The sequence below is a fragment of the Pteronotus mesoamericanus genome, unplaced genomic scaffold (assembly GCF_021234165.1).
Source record: "Pteronotus mesoamericanus isolate MK-2021 breed Mesoamerican mustached bat unplaced genomic scaffold, CSHL_Meso_final contig_78, whole genome shotgun sequence".
NCBI lineage: Eukaryota > Metazoa > Chordata > Mammalia > Chiroptera > Mormoopidae > Pteronotus > Pteronotus mesoamericanus.
Window position 1 is genome coordinate 31,111,262 of NW_026555258.1, and position 18,205 is coordinate 31,129,466.

At 38.1% G+C, this 18,205-nt stretch overlaps 1 protein-coding gene and 1 pseudogene across 1 annotated transcript in view; both read right to left on the minus strand.

Annotated features, from left to right (window-relative positions):
- Window positions 1-18,205, minus strand: part of LOC129079137 (phospholipid-transporting ATPase FetA-like) — a 58,558-nt gene that overhangs the window by 24,374 nt on the left and 15,979 nt on the right. Inside the window, exons 10-13 of the mRNA XM_054584095.1 lie at window positions 16,647-16,735; window positions 5,587-5,783; window positions 3,155-3,363; window positions 776-819 (exon numbers count right to left, since the gene is read on the minus strand). Coding sequence (XP_054440070.1) covers window positions 776-819; window positions 3,155-3,363; window positions 5,587-5,783; window positions 16,647-16,735 — 539 coding nt within the window. The remainder of the gene's footprint in view (window positions 1-775; window positions 820-3,154; window positions 3,364-5,586; window positions 5,784-16,646; window positions 16,736-18,205) is intronic.
- On the minus strand, window positions 10,007-10,411 carry LOC129079444 (BET1 homolog; annotated as a pseudogene).

Consider the following 18,205-nt stretch of genomic DNA (forward strand, 5'->3'; position numbering starts at 1 on the left):
TTGGATACAACACTCATTCAAAATGGTGATGCAGATTTTAATTTGCTGATATGGAAAGAGGACCACAATATGATGTTAAGTGAATAAAAAGAGTCTGAAAATAGCATATAGTATGCTATGATTCTTTCCTCCCTCCCTGTCTTTCTTCTTATCTACCAAACAGTCATATCTAGATGTATATGCATGGGAATACATACATATGAAAAGCATATTTTACATTGGTTATCTAAACGGGATTGAATGATTTTAACTTTTTCTTCATATATTTCTTTACTGTTTGGATTTATTTTATAGTGAGCATAGATGATGATGATGATGATGATGATGATGATGATGATATCCTCACCTGAGGATATGTTTATTGATTTTAGAGAGAGAGGAAGTGCGGGAGAGAAACAAGTATGAGAAAGAAATATCAATTGGTTGCCTTCTGTACGCACCCCAACCAGGGATCAAACACACAGCCTAGGTATGTCCCTGACCTGAAATCGAATCTGCTAACTTTTGGTGCATGGGATGATGCGCCAGCCAACTAAGTCATGCAGCTAGGGCAGATTATATTTTAAACAGAAAAAACCCCCAATAAAGCTATTTTCATTTTAAAACACAAACCCAAATCTCCTCATTTATATAATGCTTTCTGATGCTATGGGGCCAATAAAACCTTTAATATTTTAGGGTCTAAGGGAGTTTCAACTTGTGTTAAAGATGCTGCTGTGCAGCACGGCCTCTCTCAGCTGCCACATGCATTCCACAGGGAGCTGTAACCACTCACCTCGGAGACATCCACCCTCTGTCCATTCTTGTCATAGACAGCACCTGTTGGTAAGTGAACAGAGCAGAGACTTGACAAGGGTTTTAAAGAAAGGTTTAACATTTTTTTGGTGGTAAAATATATATAACATAAAATTTGCCATTTTAATCATTTTTAGTGTACAATTAAGTGGCATTAATTACATTCACAATTTTGTGCAATAAGTATTATCTTTACAAAACTTTTCAGCACCCTAAACAGCATCCTAAACTCCATTGCTCCCTATTGCCAGCCCCTGGTAGCCTCTAATGTACGTTCTGCCTCTATAAATTTGCCTATTCAAGATATTGCATATAAATAGAATCATAGAATATTTCCTTTTGTGTCTGGTTTCTTTATTTTTTTACAGTATAAAATATTTCATATTTAGAATTAGCCAGCTGGACTCAGTTTTTGTTGGCAAAATTCAAAGCATCCTAGTCTGGAGCCAGTAGAACATATTCCTTCTTCTCCCCATCAGGCCTGATCAGGAGGTTGACTGGCCACGTCAATAGCATAGAGCTTTTTCACAGACTGTTCGATCTGGTGTTTGTTGGCCTTGACATCCACAATGAACAAAAGTGCATTCTTGTCTTCTATCTTCTTCATGGCTGACTCAGTGGTCAAGGGGAACTTGATGATAGCATAGTGGTCAAGCTTGTTTCTCCTGGGGGTGCTTTTCTGAGGATATTTAGGCTGCCTTCAGAGCCACAGCATCTTTGGCTGCTGGAAGGTGGGTGGTGTGTGGATCTTCTTCTTCTTCTTCTTCTTTTTTTTTGTGTGGCTGTGGACACCTTTTAGCATTGCTTTTTTTTGCCTTCAAAGCCTTGGTTTTGGCTTTGGCTTTGGCTTTGGGAGGGGCAGGGGCTTCCTCATTTTTTTTTTTTTTTTGCTTTGGGCTTCTTTCATTTAGCATAATGTTTTCAAGATCACCCATGGTGTAGCATGTGTCAGAACTTCATTACTTTTTATGACTGAATAATATTCCATTGTATGGATATACCACAATTTGTTTATCCATTCATCTGTTGATGTACAGATCACTGGGCTATTTGCACATTGTACTGCAATAAAGGCTAGCATATATCTATCATTTGAATTCTGTTTTCGATTTTTTTTGTATATACTTAGGAATGTAATTACTGGGTTATATGGTAACTTAAAGGAGGGTTTTTAAAAGCTTATTTCTTTTGATTCTATCATCCTATGTGTACACTCTGGCCACCTCGGCCTCAGTGCTACAGTAAGCTCCAGTCCCTAGCCAGTGGTAAGAAGAAGGTATCTGCTTGGGTCCTAACCCTTCCTTCAGTGTGAGTGAGGTGAGGCTGGAAGTTAGTCACTGGATCTACAAGAGACTTCATATCTCAGGAAGCCCTCTAATCAGAAAAGTTACCTAGAAGAGATATGAAAAATAGGGCTAGGATGTTTAAGATTCTAGACCAGTGGATAGCACAGACAGAATGGGGGTAAGAAGGCAGTCTGAGGCCAAGCACAGAAATACTAGTGACCCTTTTCAACCTTACCCAGTGTAGGGTAAGGTCTAACAATAAGCCAGAGAATAAGATTCTCACCCAAATCAATTCATCCAAAAATAAGCTTTCAGGGTTTATACATATGAAACTTTGTTTGGCAGGGGTAATAGGAAATACTGGAGTGCTCTGGCTTTTTTTTTCCAGTTAAAAATTTTAAATTATTTTTAAATTGAGATGAAATTCACAGGGGCATTCAGTGCATTAACAATGTTGCAGAGCTACTATATATCTCTAGTTTCAAAGCTTTTCCATCATCCCAGGAGAAGATCCCTCATGCTCTAGATTTTTAGATGTGAGCGCCTTCCTCTGCTAGTTAATGTTCCAGACATGAATGCTCACACACATTAGGACACTACCACAAAAACAAGCTTATGATCAAGGCATGAAATAAATGAGGAATTGGGCATGGGAGACGCTGAGCAAACTCTTGACTACACTTCCGTGGCTTTTCTCAAGACTGTTTATTGCTCTGAGGGAGAATCAGGAAATAAGCAGCTTCAGTAATATGCAGGCTGTTCTACCTGATTTAATATGAGAATGAATTGACGTTCCTAAGATGTTAGAAATTCCTTGAGGACAGAGATTAAGTTTGTATATCTTGGTAGGTCCAATGTCTAACACAATGGATTACAACTACAAGCTATTAAATAAATACTTTTTGAATAGAACTGAATGGACTAAGTGACCTTTGCTTAGTGAACAGAGAAGGCTATGAGAATAAGAGGTAAATGTGAATTTCAGAGGCATATAGAGTTAGAGCTTGATTAGTCTTGAGAACAATCTGCAAAGTAGTTCTCAGGACTCAGGAAAAGTAGGAAGACTTGCATACCATATAATGTCCCATTAATAGAACACTTGTTGAAAATCATGATGTTCTGAGTCAGCGTTCCTGTTTTGTCGGAGAACACATATTTGACCTGGCCAAGCTCCTCATTAAGGGTGGTGGTGCGAGCCTGTGCTGGTGTGTTCCTTAGGTCACAAAACATCTTCTGATCCCAGTTGATATAGCAACTGTTGCCCAATCTTATTATCTCAACACTAAGGAGAAAGCAAGAAAAGAAGGGTCCTGGGTCAGAGCAGGACAAACAAATACATTATCCTGGTTTCCTTACCGACTGATAGGTCAGGACTGGCATCTGAAAATCCTATCAGAGTCTCTTCCTTGGGAACTTACAATCAATCAGTCTTGGATCATAGGACCCTTGCCATCAGCCAACCCACTGTAATTCTGACTTTGACCATTCACTAAAAGCATTACCATCTGGATCCAGATATACTTGATTACTTTTGCTGGGGCATTTCCCCTTTCACTCTTTTTTTCTTCCTAAACATATCGCTGCAGATATGAGACTTCTCATAAATTTTGAACTTCTGCAGCGATGCAAGGCCTGACAGAATTAAGAACTAACTAATAAAAGGTTCCCTAGGCTTAATTAGACAATTATTGCTGCTATCATGTAAATCCATTGGTGGGGGAGAGAGAGAAACTTGAAAGGATCAGTGAAAATCAGAAACAGCTTACAGGAGCTGACCCTCTGATAAATTTCCGGGCAGAGACAGCATACCTGTGTGGTAGCTTCTCCCCCAAGAGCTTTTCTTCATTTTATCTGACTTTTTCGCCCTTGTTGCCTTCGTCACGTTCCTCTTCTGTTCCAAGTAATATGCCTTATAGATGCTTTATGGTTAACAAGCACCTTCATTTTAAAAGTGATGATTTTTAAGGAGAAAAAAAGTCTATCTATTATTTATCATTCATACTTAAGATGTGTTTATTTAGGTTGCTTCATTAGTAACCTCTGAGGCAGTTGCTTTGAGCAACATGGATTTTTCATTTGAGTTGAGGGAGGAGATGCTCAGGCCCACATTTTTGACTCTTCTTATTTGTTGTGCTCTCCTTTCTTTCACTATACCAGCAACAATAGCAATCTCTCTAAACAGAAACATTTAATCACATTATTTCTTCCCTTAGAAAGATCTTTGTTGCTTTTAGGATAAAATCCAAACTCCGTGGCTTTACATTTAAGGTTCTCCTGGATCTGATCCTAAACTACCATCTAACATCTTAGTCTAGATTACTCACTGTTCTATGTCCAGATAAAGCTTTAAAAATACCTCCAGACCTTTGCACATACTGATCTTTCTGCTTGCAATATTCTTTTCCTATTTTCTGCTTGGTGAACTCTACTTTTTTCTCAATTATGAGTTTATTACCTTTTTCTGTAAACACCTAAACCTTTCCAGGCAGAACTAATCCATCCTTTTCAAGGTTCCTATAGCATTTGTATATATATGAATATATATGTACATATAATATGTATATATTTACATATTTACATATTTATACATATGTATAAGTATATACATATGTATATATTTAATATGTATATATTAAATCTTTTATTATATTTCTATTACATATTTTACCATAATTATTTATTTAAGTATGTTTCCATGGCTATGTTGTAAGTGTATTTAGAGAAAGGGCTGTCTTATTCATGTTTCTTTCTCTAGTACCTAGTACAGTGCTTGCAACATAGTAAGTGCTCAACAAATATTTGCTAAATTTATGAGATAATTTAGTTATATAGGGTGATATTCAGATTGGAATGCTACAGTACAGGGTTTAGGAAACCTGGAAAGAAGGATGTGAAAGTGGGTTCGGGGTGTGTGTATGTGAGAAGGAATGCTGAAATAGATAAAGGATATCAGAGTAAAGACTTATTTTACTTAGTTCAATATTTGTCCAAGGTGCTCACGAAATGGCGGAAGGAAACATCTTTCTTCTTCTCTTCTCCAACTTTTAGGAATGAGAACTTAGGTACACTTACCATTTTCTACATTGTTTCTATGGGGAAATGCATTCTGAGTTCCAATGTAACAAATGAAAGTTTGGACTCTCATTGATAAGCTAGGGGCTGCCTGGCTTATGCTTTAGCATCATGAAATTTGTGTGTATTTTTTCTAATCATTTCATGTACTTGTATGTCTTTAGTCACTTACATTATAAGCTATTTGAGGGCAGGGACTATTTTCTTTTTGTGTAACTCATGTAGGATCTAACACAGTATTCTGGATATGGAAAACATTTATGCAATCTATAGATATTTCTCAGAGTGTTTTGTACACCAGGCACTGTGGAAAGTAGTAGGTTAAAGAGCACAGTCTATGCTTTCTAGAAGTTCACTCTGTAGTTGGGTAATTAATCATGAGTTATGAAGTCAGTTCCTCCACCTGTAACCCAAAGTACTCAAAGAAGCCTACCTGACATAGAGTGAAATAGGCACCATGGTGTTGAGAATAATGAAGTAAGACCAGAATATGAAGATGGCAGAGACAGCTGATGAAGAGACATATTCTTTCCGTGGCAGGAAATTCTGGAAGTAGTAGCCTTTCTTGCTCTCCCAAATGCCATGCCCAATTGCTAGGATAAAACACATGCTGCCTAAAAACAGAAAAATCTAGAAATGAAAAAAAAAAAGAATTAACATCCAAGGCATATGCTACTTCAGTTCTGCCTTTTGGAACCTTATCTCTCAAAGAGTTTCTTTCTCTTCTTGAAGGGTGAGGGGGCCTGGAGAAGCTGTAGTTTACAGACTTTATGCAGTAGCACACAGGACAGAAAAGAAAGCCCAGTGGGAGATATTCTTGTGATTTTAAAGGGATATGGTAATAACTAAAATATATTAAATATTAATTAACTGCCAAGAACTGTGCTAAGTACATTACATATATTATTTAATATTTATAATACCCCTCTCTTAATAATAGATGAGGAACTTGATATTAAGAGTGGAAAAGTAGTTTGCCTAAAGTCATTTAGCTACTAACTAGGAGGGACAGGTTTGAACCAGTTCTGGAACCTAACCTCTTAATCACTCCATTATTGAACTGAGGTGCTGCTTTAATAAAAACCTAAAATGTATGGCATTGGCTTAGCAATTGGGGATGGATGCGTGGTAAGAAACTGATATAAAAGGCTGAAAATATGGCAATCCTATTAACAGAAAAAGAATTTGGTAAAACTTGAAGATAGACCATGTGCCTACTGAGCCTATAGAGCTCTAAGAGAGGTGGTTAGAAAGAATTAAAATATTTGTGTTGACTGCCTTTGACAAGGTATTAAAAGAATGAGTTGAACTAGGAAAGTAATTAGCTAATCTATAAGCAGAAATGAAAAGGAATAGGGAGAAATTTGGGTTATCAAAGGACTGAAAAGCCTACTACTTTTAGAAACTAAAGAGAAAGAGATGAAATTAAGACCTGAAGCATACATGGCCCAATAATTCTTTCTTACTGAGTTTTGCCTGAAGGCAAAATTGAGATTAAAGATGATACCTTCTTACCCAAGATTATTGCTCCAGATGACTGCAATTTTCTTGCTATTAAATTGAGAGAGAAAGGCATGGAGGTGCAAGGAAGCAAAGAAATAAGACAAATTTGAGAACTATATTTAGAAAAAACTTTGGGTGAGAGGAGGTAATGCCCTGAAACTCCTTTTACAAGGCTGGCATTACCTTGGTACCAAACCCAGACAAGAAAAGAAAACTACAGGCTAATATTCATAATGAACATAGACACAAAATTTCTCAACAAAATAGTAGCAAACCAAATTCAACAGCACATTAAAAGAATCATACACCATGATCAAGTAGGATTTAGACATTAATGAAAGAAATGAAAGAAAACACAAATAAATGGAAAGATGTCCCATGTCCATGGATTGGAAGAGTTAACATTGTTAAAATGTCCACACGACCCAAAGCTATCTATTGAGTCAGGGCAAGCCCTATCAAGATTCCAATGGCATTTTTTACAGAAATAGAAATATAATCCTAAAATTTGTATGGGACCACAAACACCCAAAATAGCCAAAGCAATCTTGATGAAGAACAGGGCTGGATCCATTACAACCCCCTAATTTCAAACTATATTACAAAGCTATAGTAATCAAAACAGTAAGGTACTGTCATAAAAACAGCAATTCCAATTTTGGGTGTATATCCAAAGGTAATTACATCACTCTTTTCAAGAGATGTTTACACCCCCATGTTCACTGCAGCATTATTTACGCTAGCCAAAACATGCAAACAACCTTAGTGTCATTAAAAAATGTACAGATAAAGAAAATGTGGTGTTGGATATACATACAATGGAATGTTATTCAGCCATAAAAAAGGAAATTCTGCCCTTTGTGACAACATGAACAAACCTTAAGGGCATTATGCTAAGTGCAATAAGTCAGACAAAGACAAACATTGTATAATTTCACTTATATATGGAATCTAAAAAAATACAAATTCTTAAAAACAGAGAAGATTGGTGGTTTCCGGAGGTGAGGGTTTGTCAAGGGGGAATGCATGAGGTAGTCAAAGGGTACAAACAAACTTCTAGTTTTAAGTTTTGGGGACATAATATACAGTATTGTGACTATAGTTACCAATCACTGTATATTTGAAAGTTGCTAAGTGAGTGAACCTTAAAAGTTTTTACCACAAAAAATTATAACTTTGTAAGGTGATTGATGTGTTAATTAACCTTATTATGCTAATTAGTGTTGCTACAAACCCCACAGGTTATTTGTTTATTACCAGAGCCAGTTAGACCAAAGAAGAGCAGGCTGCCTCTCATTTAGCAAACAGTGGTTCCAGTCGAGGCTGATACTCAACTTTGTCACTCTTGACAAAAATGACCAAGAACTAAGGCCATCACTGTCACAGTGGGGCTCCCAGGCTTAATAGGCAGGCTGTAAAGAGAAAGTACTTCTTGTTTCTTTGGTTCATCACATCTGTGTTTTTCATTGTGCCTTATCCCAGAAGTATATCCTGGATTTCTGGCATCATTCCAATTTCAAGCACTCTGCTTCTTTGCCCCGCAAATACACTCCCAGTACTTAACAGCCCAGTGTTCAGATGGCATTGTCACTGTGAGCTTTGGTCAGAGGGGGAAGGGAGAAAATCAAACTCCAGTTCAGCTGTGGGCTCACCAGGAAGCTGCTTTGCTAAACATGCTTCTGGTGTCTGCCAGATGTTCCTCTAAGAAACATTTCCAAAAATAGGAAAAAGTGTTTAAATCAGGAAGGATTTCTGCTTCAACTTCAAGAAATGAGACTGCATTACATCTAACTACATTAACAATGTCCTTGGCAAAAATACCACATAAAATTGCTGAGCCGATAAGAACCTAGTTAAATCAAGAATGTTTCTTCATTTAATAACCATTCAAAGATATTTCCTGAGCACTACTTTATGCAAGGCACTTCCACAAATATAGAGATGGATATGATATAAGTTTTATCTTGGAGACTCGTTAATTTCGTAGCTCAGACATTCACTATTTCCAATAACTCAACAAATAATAACGAAGCCCCTGTTATGTGTCAGGCATAGTTCTAGGGATTGAGAATGGTGAAAAAAGACAATGTCCTTACTCTCAGAGAGTTTACAATCCTGTGGAGATAGGCGGGCAACAGACAAGTTAAGAAATGGAAAAATACAATTTAATTAGTGGTTAAGTGCTGTGAAAAGAATAGAAGAGGTTAATAAAGATCTTGGTGGGGGCAGCCACTTTATTTTATTTTTTATTCCATTAAAATTTATTTTTGGAGCTTATCATAAATGGGTAAATTCCAAAATAGTAGCAATACAGAATATTTAAAAACATTTTAATATTTCTGGCTACTCAATATTCCACCTTTGTTTTGCTTTCTTTAAACAAATATACTGGGTAAAAGCAATAATACTCTTAAACCGAAGTTCAATGATGAGTACTTTCAATTATCTATTTTGAGCACATAATAAAGCAGAGGCAATTAATTTTCTTGAGCATGTTATTTCCATTCAGAACTTAGCAATTACTTCAGCTTCACATTATTCTGTCATAAATGATATAACCAAATGGCCAAAGTAGCTAAAATCATAAAACTATTTTAAGCCAAATCAAGCATATGTATACAGTTAATATAAAATAACAATTATACTGGCATACATTTGTTTTGCACCCTACTAGAAATGTCAAAATTACATATTAAGTTTATTAATTTTATTAAAAAATTTTATTACTGATTATTTTATTATGGCTTTATTAAAAATGAGGTCCTTGGGCAAAGGAGAAAGAGGAGTCATATCATCAAAAATTATTAGAAAAATTGTAGGTAAAAAGAAATCTCCCTACAATTTAACCAAATAAAGGAGGAAAGAGGAGTACAACACTAGGGTTGATGTCAGTTCAGGAAAATATATTTATCATTCCATCACAAACTTGTTTGGCACCTCAAAAGCTCAGCATCTGACTCTCCAGGTATTCTATTATTCTCCCACTAAGTTTCTTTACATGGAACATAAACCTATGTTTATGGTAACACTAGAATATTAAATTGCTATTTAATATGACGGCAGACAATAGGAAAACAACTTATAGGGTCAGACTAATTTTTGGCAATCTCAATACCCCTGAAAATGGAGCAAAAATGAATCATTAACAAATATTATTCAAAGAGCACTGAATTAGCTAATGTGATTTATAAAACAAGTAAAATTCAGTAATCTTCAATGGAAAAGCTATAGTATTTGATAATTAGGAATGTTCTGATGCTGATTTTTTTTCTTTTTCTTTTTTTTTTTTTACCAAAGTGGTACTCCATGCCACTACTTAAGTTGGAACAAATTCCAAACTCACACTTGCATCAGCTCAGTTTAATAATCCAATAAGTGACAAAAAAGACAAACAATGAAAACAGCATCATATAGCACAGCAGCTTTGTTTGGCTCCTTCTGGACAAAATCTTTAGTTCTTTTCATAGTTTGACCTAGAAATCCAGTTGTAGAATCAAATTGTGAATCAATTTCAGCTAATAATTGTGAATCGATTTCAGCTAATAATTTTGAATTATTTCAGTTAAAAATTTATTTTGACTTTTAACTTCACCACTTATCTCAAAGGAAGGAGGTTTTACAGAAGTTATTTTGTTTCTCAGACTTTCGGTGAGATCGTCATTTCCTTCTTCGCAGGCACTATTCCCACTGTTAGCATAGCCATGGTTCCCACAGATGCCAGGAGGCACTCCTTGGCCCAGGTCTGCACACCTCATCCTGCTAGAAGATGGAGGGAAAAGGTGGGCGGAGGGATGGGTAATTAGGGCCCAGCGAATTACCAATTTTTTCCCCTAAAGCACGCTGACATCCGGAGTGGCAGTTACTTTAGATACAATGAGGCTTCTCTGAAAAGAGGGCATTGAATGGTGAAAGGGTAAAAGTCTAAAGTTTGCTTTCTTGCTTGATTTGTAGTTTGTCTGGGTATAGATTTCTAGGTCAAAATAATTTTCACTAAAAACTCTGAAGGCATAACCCTACTGGTTTCTAGGACCCAGTGATGTTGGTGAGAAATCAGATGCCAATCATTTGTAATTATCTTTTAAAGTACATTTTATTGATTATGCTATTACAGTTGTCCCATTTTTTCTCTCTTTTATTCCCCTCTACACCCACTCTCCCACCAGCACCCCCACCTTTAGTTCATGTCTATGGGTTGTACATGTAAGTTCTTTGGTTTCTCCATTTCCTATACTATTCTTAATCTCCCTGTCTATTTTGTACCTATTATTTATGCTTTTTATTCCTTGTACATTTTCCCCCATTCTCTCCCAACCCCCTCCCTGCTGATAACCTTCCATATGATCTCCATTTCTGTGATTCTGTTCCTGTTCTAGTTGTTTGCTCAGTTTGTTTTTGTTTTTTATTTTGGTTCAGTTGTTGATAGTTGTGAGTCTGTTGTCATTTTAATGTTCATAGTTTTGATCTTCTTCTTTTTCTTAGGTAAGTCCCTTTCACATTTCATAATATAATGGCTTGGTCATGATGAACTCCTTTAACTTGGTCTTATCTGGGAAGCACTTTATCTGCCCTTCCATTCTAAATGATAGCTTTGCCCAACAGAGTAATCTTGGATTTAGGTTCTTGCCTTTCATGACTTTGAATACTTCTTTCTAGCCCTTTCTTGTTGTAAGGTTTCTTTTGAGAAATGGGCCAAGAGTCTTATGGGAACTCCTTTGTAGGTAAGTGTTTCCTTTTCTCTTGTTGCTTTTAAGATTCTCTCCAGTTGAGACAACTGTAATAGAATAAACATGATTTTAAAATAAAATTTAAAAAGAAAATATAATCCATAATACTGAATAAAATAAAATGAAATGGAAACTAAAAAAAAAAAATTCTCTCCTTATCTTTAATCTTGGGTAATGTAATTATGATGTGCCTTGGTGTGTGCTTCCTTGGGTCCAACTTCTTTGGGACTCTCAGCTTCCTGGACTTCCTAGAAGTCTATTTCATTTGCCAGATTGGGGAAGTTCTCCTTAATTACTTTTTCAAATAAGTTTTCAATTTCTTGCTCTTCCTCTTCTCCTTCTGGCATCCCTATGATTTGGAGGTTGGCACATTTAAAGTTGTCCCGGAGGTTCCTAAGCATCTCCTCATTTTTTTGAATTCTTGTTTCTTCATTCTGTCCCAGTTGAATGTTCATACCTTCCTTCTGCTCCAAATTGTTGATCTGAGTCCCAGTTTCCTTCCCTTCACTGTTGGTTCCCTGTATATTTTTCTTTATTTGACTTTGCCTAGCCTTCACTTTTCCCTCTACTTTGTGACCATACTCCACCATTTCTGTGAGCATCCTGATTACCAGTGTTTTGAACTGTGCATCTGATAAGCTCGCTATCTCTTCATCACTTAGTTGTATTTTTTTCTGGAGTTTAATCTGTTCTTTCATTTGGGCCATATTTCTTTGTCTCAGCACACCTGTTACATTGTAAAGGATGGAGCCTTAGGTATCCACCAGGGCGGGGCAACCCATGTCTCTGCATTGTGATGCTGTCTGTGGGGGAGGGGTGAGAGAAGGAACAATGTTGCTTGCTTGGCTCTCAGTGGGCTTTCAGTCACTTCCCCCACTACCCACAAGCAAATTGGGCTCTTCTGGTGCTGATTCCAGGGTGGTTGGGTTTGTGTACATTCTAGGCCCATGTGGGTCTCTCCAAAGAACATTCCTGTGAGGCTGGGAGTTTCTCCCTCTGCTGCAACCCCCACAGGTTTTTACAGCCAGAGGCTTTCTTTTTCCGCACTGGAACCCTGGGTTGTGTGGTCTGTCTTGCTCCCTTGTTGTTCCTCCTGGTTTATCCTTACACGCAAATGCAGGACTGCCAGCTGCCATCTTACCTGCCCAGTCCTTCAGCCATTGCCTTGCCATGTATCCGCTCTACCCCAGCTGCCTGCCTTCACCCTCCTGACAGTCTGGATGAATGTTTCTTCTTTTACTCCTTGGTTGTCAGACTACCATACAGTTCAATTTTCTGGCAGTTCTGGTTGTTTTTTATTTTTAAATTTGTTATTGTTCTTCTTTTGGTTGTGTGAGGAGGCAATATATATCTACCTATGCCTCCATCTTGGCCGGAAGTCTCTCATTTTTTGTTGATATTTTTATTGATATGAAAAATTTGAGGGACTTTTCTATACCCTTGGAGCTCTAAAATTTCATGATATTTAATGGATATTTTAAATCTGAAATGCATATCCTTCTTCAATTCTAAGAAATGTTCTTCTATTATTATTTCTTTGTTAATGTTGTCCCCTCCATTTTCTCTTTCTGATACTCCTGGTAGATAAATTAGAGGCAACTGGTTTGGCCCTCAATTTAAAAAAAAGTATCTAACTCATATAGTCTCTCTTTGTCTTTTCATTTTGTGGTCTAGGAGAGCTCTTGACTCTTTATTTCCACCTTTTCATTGGCTTTTTAATTGCAACAACTTTTACTTTTCAAAATCATTTTTGGTGTTTTTCATAGATTACTTTCCCTCCTTATTTTTAGCAAACTATTCTTATCTTATTTATGCAACTGCTTCTTCTAAGAAGAGTAATAAGAATGGTTTGAAAGTTCTTTTTTTTTTCCTCTTCCTTGAATTATAATCTGTTTATTCTGGGGTAGATTATTCAATTTTTTCATCCTTATCCTCTTCTCATGCTCCTGATTTCCCTCTAGTCCACTTAAAAATATGAATATAAGAGTTATTTGTTCCTTTGGTTGCTTTTGTTTCCCTTGGTTAATTTTGTTTCCTCAACAGTCTACTGTCCAGAATGGGAAGATGGAACCACGAGTTCTGTGTAGGTAGGCAGTATGTGTTGTTTGAAAGGTTTCACCCTAGGTTACACAAGGAGCTTGCAGGTAAAGTTGAGCCCTCAAATTTATTTATTTATTTTTTAAAAATATTGTATTTATTTATTTTTTAGAGGCATGGGAAGGAAGGGACAAAGAGAGAGAGAGAGAGAAACATCAATGTGAGAGGGAAACATCAATTGGGACTGGACCTGCAATCCACAGATGTGCCCTGACTCAGAATCAAACCAGCGACCTTTTGCTTTGCAGTACAATTCCCAACCAACTGAGCCACACTGGTCAGGGCAAGCCCTCAAATTTAAAATTAAGTAGGATTTGCTTTCAAGTGATGACACCAACATTAGAAGCCATAGCCCTCTGCACATAGGTTGTTAAATTTCCTTAGATAGCACTTTGTGACTAGAAGGTAAATACAATTCTTTTTTATTTTTTTAAGATTTTATTTATTTATTTATTTATTTTTAGAGAGAGGGGAAGGGAGGGAGAAAGAGAGGAAGAGAAACATCAGTGTGTGGTTGCCTCTTGTGCACCCCCAACTGGGGACCTGGGCTCTAACCCAGGCGTGTGCTGACTGGGAATTGAATTGGCAACTCTTTGGTTTGCAGGCTGGCACTCAATCCACTGAGCCACACTGGCCGGGGCCAATTTTTATTGCTCTTATGTATGCTAAAAGTGTGATAGGATGGTACAAAGAGGGCCAATTGTTGCCCATGTTGTTTTATTGGCAGTTTTTAAAATTAACTATTCTGATTATTAGCCCACATCCACTCTTGCTCTCCATACCTACCGACTCTAGCATGGAGCTACTCTTGAACTCTATCAAGAAGAATGTAGACATCCAGTCAAGATGGCAGCATAGGCAGACATGGCCCACCTTTTCAAACAGCCACATCAAAATTACAACTCAAATATAGAATAACCATCAATCAGAACTGTCATAAATAGAGCTGAATGAAAGTCTGACAACTATGGAATTAAAGAAACCATATCCATTCAGACTGGTAGGAGGGGCACAAATGCAGACTGGGCTGGTCCCACACCCATGTGTGGTAGATAAAATCTGGAAGGGATATCTCAAGAATGAGGAGTATCAGCCCCACACCAGGCCCCCCAGCCCAGGGTTCCAGTGCCAGGAATATAAGTCCCCACTACTTCTGGATGCAAAACCAGTGAGGATTGAGTCAGTGGAAGAAACATGTGGAGCCCCAAGCAGTTCCTCTTAAAGAACCCACGCATGGACTCACTGACTCATACTTACTCCCTCTGAGCTCCAACATGGGGGTAGCAGCTTGAAAGGGACCAGTGGCATACTGGGAGAAACTGATGAGTCTGGCATCAAGGCAAGCAGAGGCCATTGTCCCTTTCCTGAAACCTTCACACACAGAGCCACAGAGCCAGCAAGCTGGTGCCATATCTGAGACTCCATCGACCTGGCTAACACTGTTTGACCCACCTTGGAGATCCCCAGAGACTCCACCCTACACAACTTACGGGCCTACGCAGGCTGCTTTTCCATACAAATGGCTTGGTCCTGGCTCAAGCTTCACAGCTTTCTAAATCCTATCAAACAAACAACAGCTGGCCTCACTGAGCCCTAGGCCCAGCACTAGGCTAGCAGCAGCCAGCCTAGATTCATAGCTTGGCTTCACCTGGGAATCTCCAAGCCCAGCACAAGCAGCAGTCATCTCAGATTGTATTATAGCTCAGGTAGGGTGACCCCTGGGAAAACACAGGTGGGGGCTGACCTTGGCCTGCACCTCTCAGGAAACCCCATGGCCAGTCCACACAGTGGACAGCTATGTTGAAGACCATGTCAGAGCACCACCACCCTGCCTCTGCACAGCTGATCTTCCATGGAGGGCAGAAGTTGGTGTTAAGTGGTCACAGCCAATCCTTGCAACTGACTGGCCTGGGTAAATCCCTAAAATTGATCTGCTAACAGCAATCAAGGCTCAGCTACAAGAGGAGGGTGTACTCAGTACACACAAAGGGTGTACCTTGAGTACCCAGCTTGGATGACAGAGGAGAGGCTGTGCCACTGGACCCTACAGGACACCTACTACATTAGGCCACACTACCAAGACACAGAGTCAAAACAGTTCTACCTACTACATATAAACAAACACAGGGAGGCTGCTAAAATGAAGCCAAATAAACCTTCCTAATGTTCTAAAACCCATTTACTAAATCCAAAGGGTTTAGAAAAAGAAATGTGACATTTCCTATAATAAATAATGGAGAATATGAAGTTTATAATTCAGGTATTTATAAGAAATGTACAGAAAGAAAAGGCATTTTTGAATTTTCAGAATCTAAGCAATGGAGTAAAAATAAAAATGAAAAGTCATGTTACTAAGTATAGGCAGCACTGAAACCGCTTGGTTATGCAAAGAAGTTGTATAAGTAAAGAAATTAATCTGTCTATATGTAACAAGAATAAAGGCAACCTGTATATGATTAGAAATAAAGTAAATGATTAACTAGTCTTTAAACTTCTGTTATCAAGGCTGATTATTTTCTATTGTAGTGCTTTCCAAATTTACTTTCTTAGCAGCAGAATCCTCTATTTTCTAACTGAAATCTTATAGAACAGATAAATGTGAAGCTGCTCTTTTTGAAGCAGGAGCTTCAGAATGAGGAAGCTAGAACAGAATTCAGTTGATCACCTGTCTTTCCTCTACAGCAGCCCTTAGACTCCTCTAAGGAAATATAATTTAAAAATCATCAGTTTCAGTAAGGTGTTCCATTAGCTAAGTAAGGTTTTATTAAAGTGAGGTCATGAGTACAACTGGTCATGAGTACAACTGGTTATGGGAAAATAAAAATATGTCCTAATTTCTAAAACGTGGTCCTTGAGGGGGAGTGGTGTATAAGGGGACTAAATGGTAAAAGAAAAAAATACAATAAGAAAATTAAAAAAAATAAAGCAGGGTCCTTGATCCATTCTAAAAAATCATGACTATCCTCCACAATAGAGGTATAAACTAGAGAATCCCTTATCAATGGGCTCTGTTCTTTTCTGCAGCAGACATTACTTAGTATATGGGTCTCTAAAGACTACTTGAGCCTTTCAAACAACTAAATTCCAAGTTGGAAATACCAGTTACTTCCATGGAAAGGAGGGAAGTATATCTATTTGTAAAGAAATAGAAAAAAAGTCTTTAACTTACCCAGAGCACAAGGACATTCATGAGATGGTCTATTTGTGTCCGTTTAAAGGAGGACTTTCCACTGTTCTGCATTAATTTGGTGTCTGGTCCTAAGTGCAACAGGGACATCAACTCTTAGAATTAATTAATCTGCTGATTAATGCACTGTCCTGCATTAATTTGGTGTCCCTGCAGTGCAGGGACATCAGCTCTTAGACTCATTGAATATACTCAGAGGCTTGAAACTGAGTTGGAATGTACGTTGATGATCACCTAATCAAATTTCTTTCCAGAGCCAGGGGATAAAACCCTGGAGGAAGGCTCATAGTTGGTGCCAGTAGCTCAAAGAATAGAAAATTTGTTTCTAAGGATAATTCCAACTTCTTCAAAGTGCAGCAACACTGACCTCTCTCACTGCAGCACCTTAGCCGTGTAGTTGTTCACAGGTGAGCTAAGTCAGAATAGGAACCAGCGTCTTCTCTCTCATTACTATCTGGTTTATTTAGCTTTGAAGGGGGATCTTCTGATAAAGAGACCACCACCTTTTTTGGTGGGGGCGGGGGGGCCCACTGTTGGACCAGGCTCTATTTAAAGTTTCTAATTGGGAAAGAGAGAAAAGGCAATGGCAGTGATTTCTTCTGAGATGGAAGCTGGGGATCTGAAACTTCACTGGGGCTGAAGGACAGACCCCATATTCCTTCCTGATAGTAAGTAGTAAGTAGAAGTAAAAAGCTTGAAATGGACACAGGGTCTAGAGTTGGAAATTACTGACTGGAGGTACGGCTGCAGAGAAAAGTTTATTTTTGTTCAATTTTTATTTATTGATTTTGAGAGAGAGAAAGACAGAGAGAGAAAGAGATCAACTTGTTGTCCCACTTATTTATGCATTCATTAGTTGCCTCTTATATGTGCTCTGACCAGGGGTAGGACCCACAACCTTGGCATATTGGGATAACGCTCTTACCAACTGAACTACCCAACCAGGGTTTTGCGAGAAAAGTTTAGAAGAAAGTGTAAGTAGCAATTTCTCTGGCGTTTTACCATCTGCTTATTATTTTTGCATGTACTCTAATGAAGGAATTTCATCAATGTTTATATATGCAGAGCTGGAACTTCCCTGGTATGTGGACCAACACCAAGAATGCAGTGCATAAGCTATGCCATTCTTTCCTTTTAAGCACTTGTGGAAGGGCTTGAACTAATGAGAAGTGTGGCTGAGAGACTGAAAGCTACAAGGGACAGTTTCTTCCAGGGGTTTGTAGAAAGACTGTCCCTACCCCAGGTTTCAAGAAGGACATGGAGATCACAGTACAACTTACACATCATGTAGCAGGAGGAGCAACTCAGTTATGCACTGCATACCTTGCATCAGCTCTCCTCTGTTTGGAGCTCTCCAAAGCCCCCAGAGATTTTTCACCACCATGTAACCAACAAAGAGTTGGAGGGAAACCTAAACCTGATTTGTGCTGGTTGGCAACCTACTGCCATTGCTTTAGGGAAAAAATATTTTGCTGAAAAATGAGCTTTTTATGTGTTGCATTGTGGGTGAGTAGCTGCTTAAGTACAATGAAAAAGAAAGT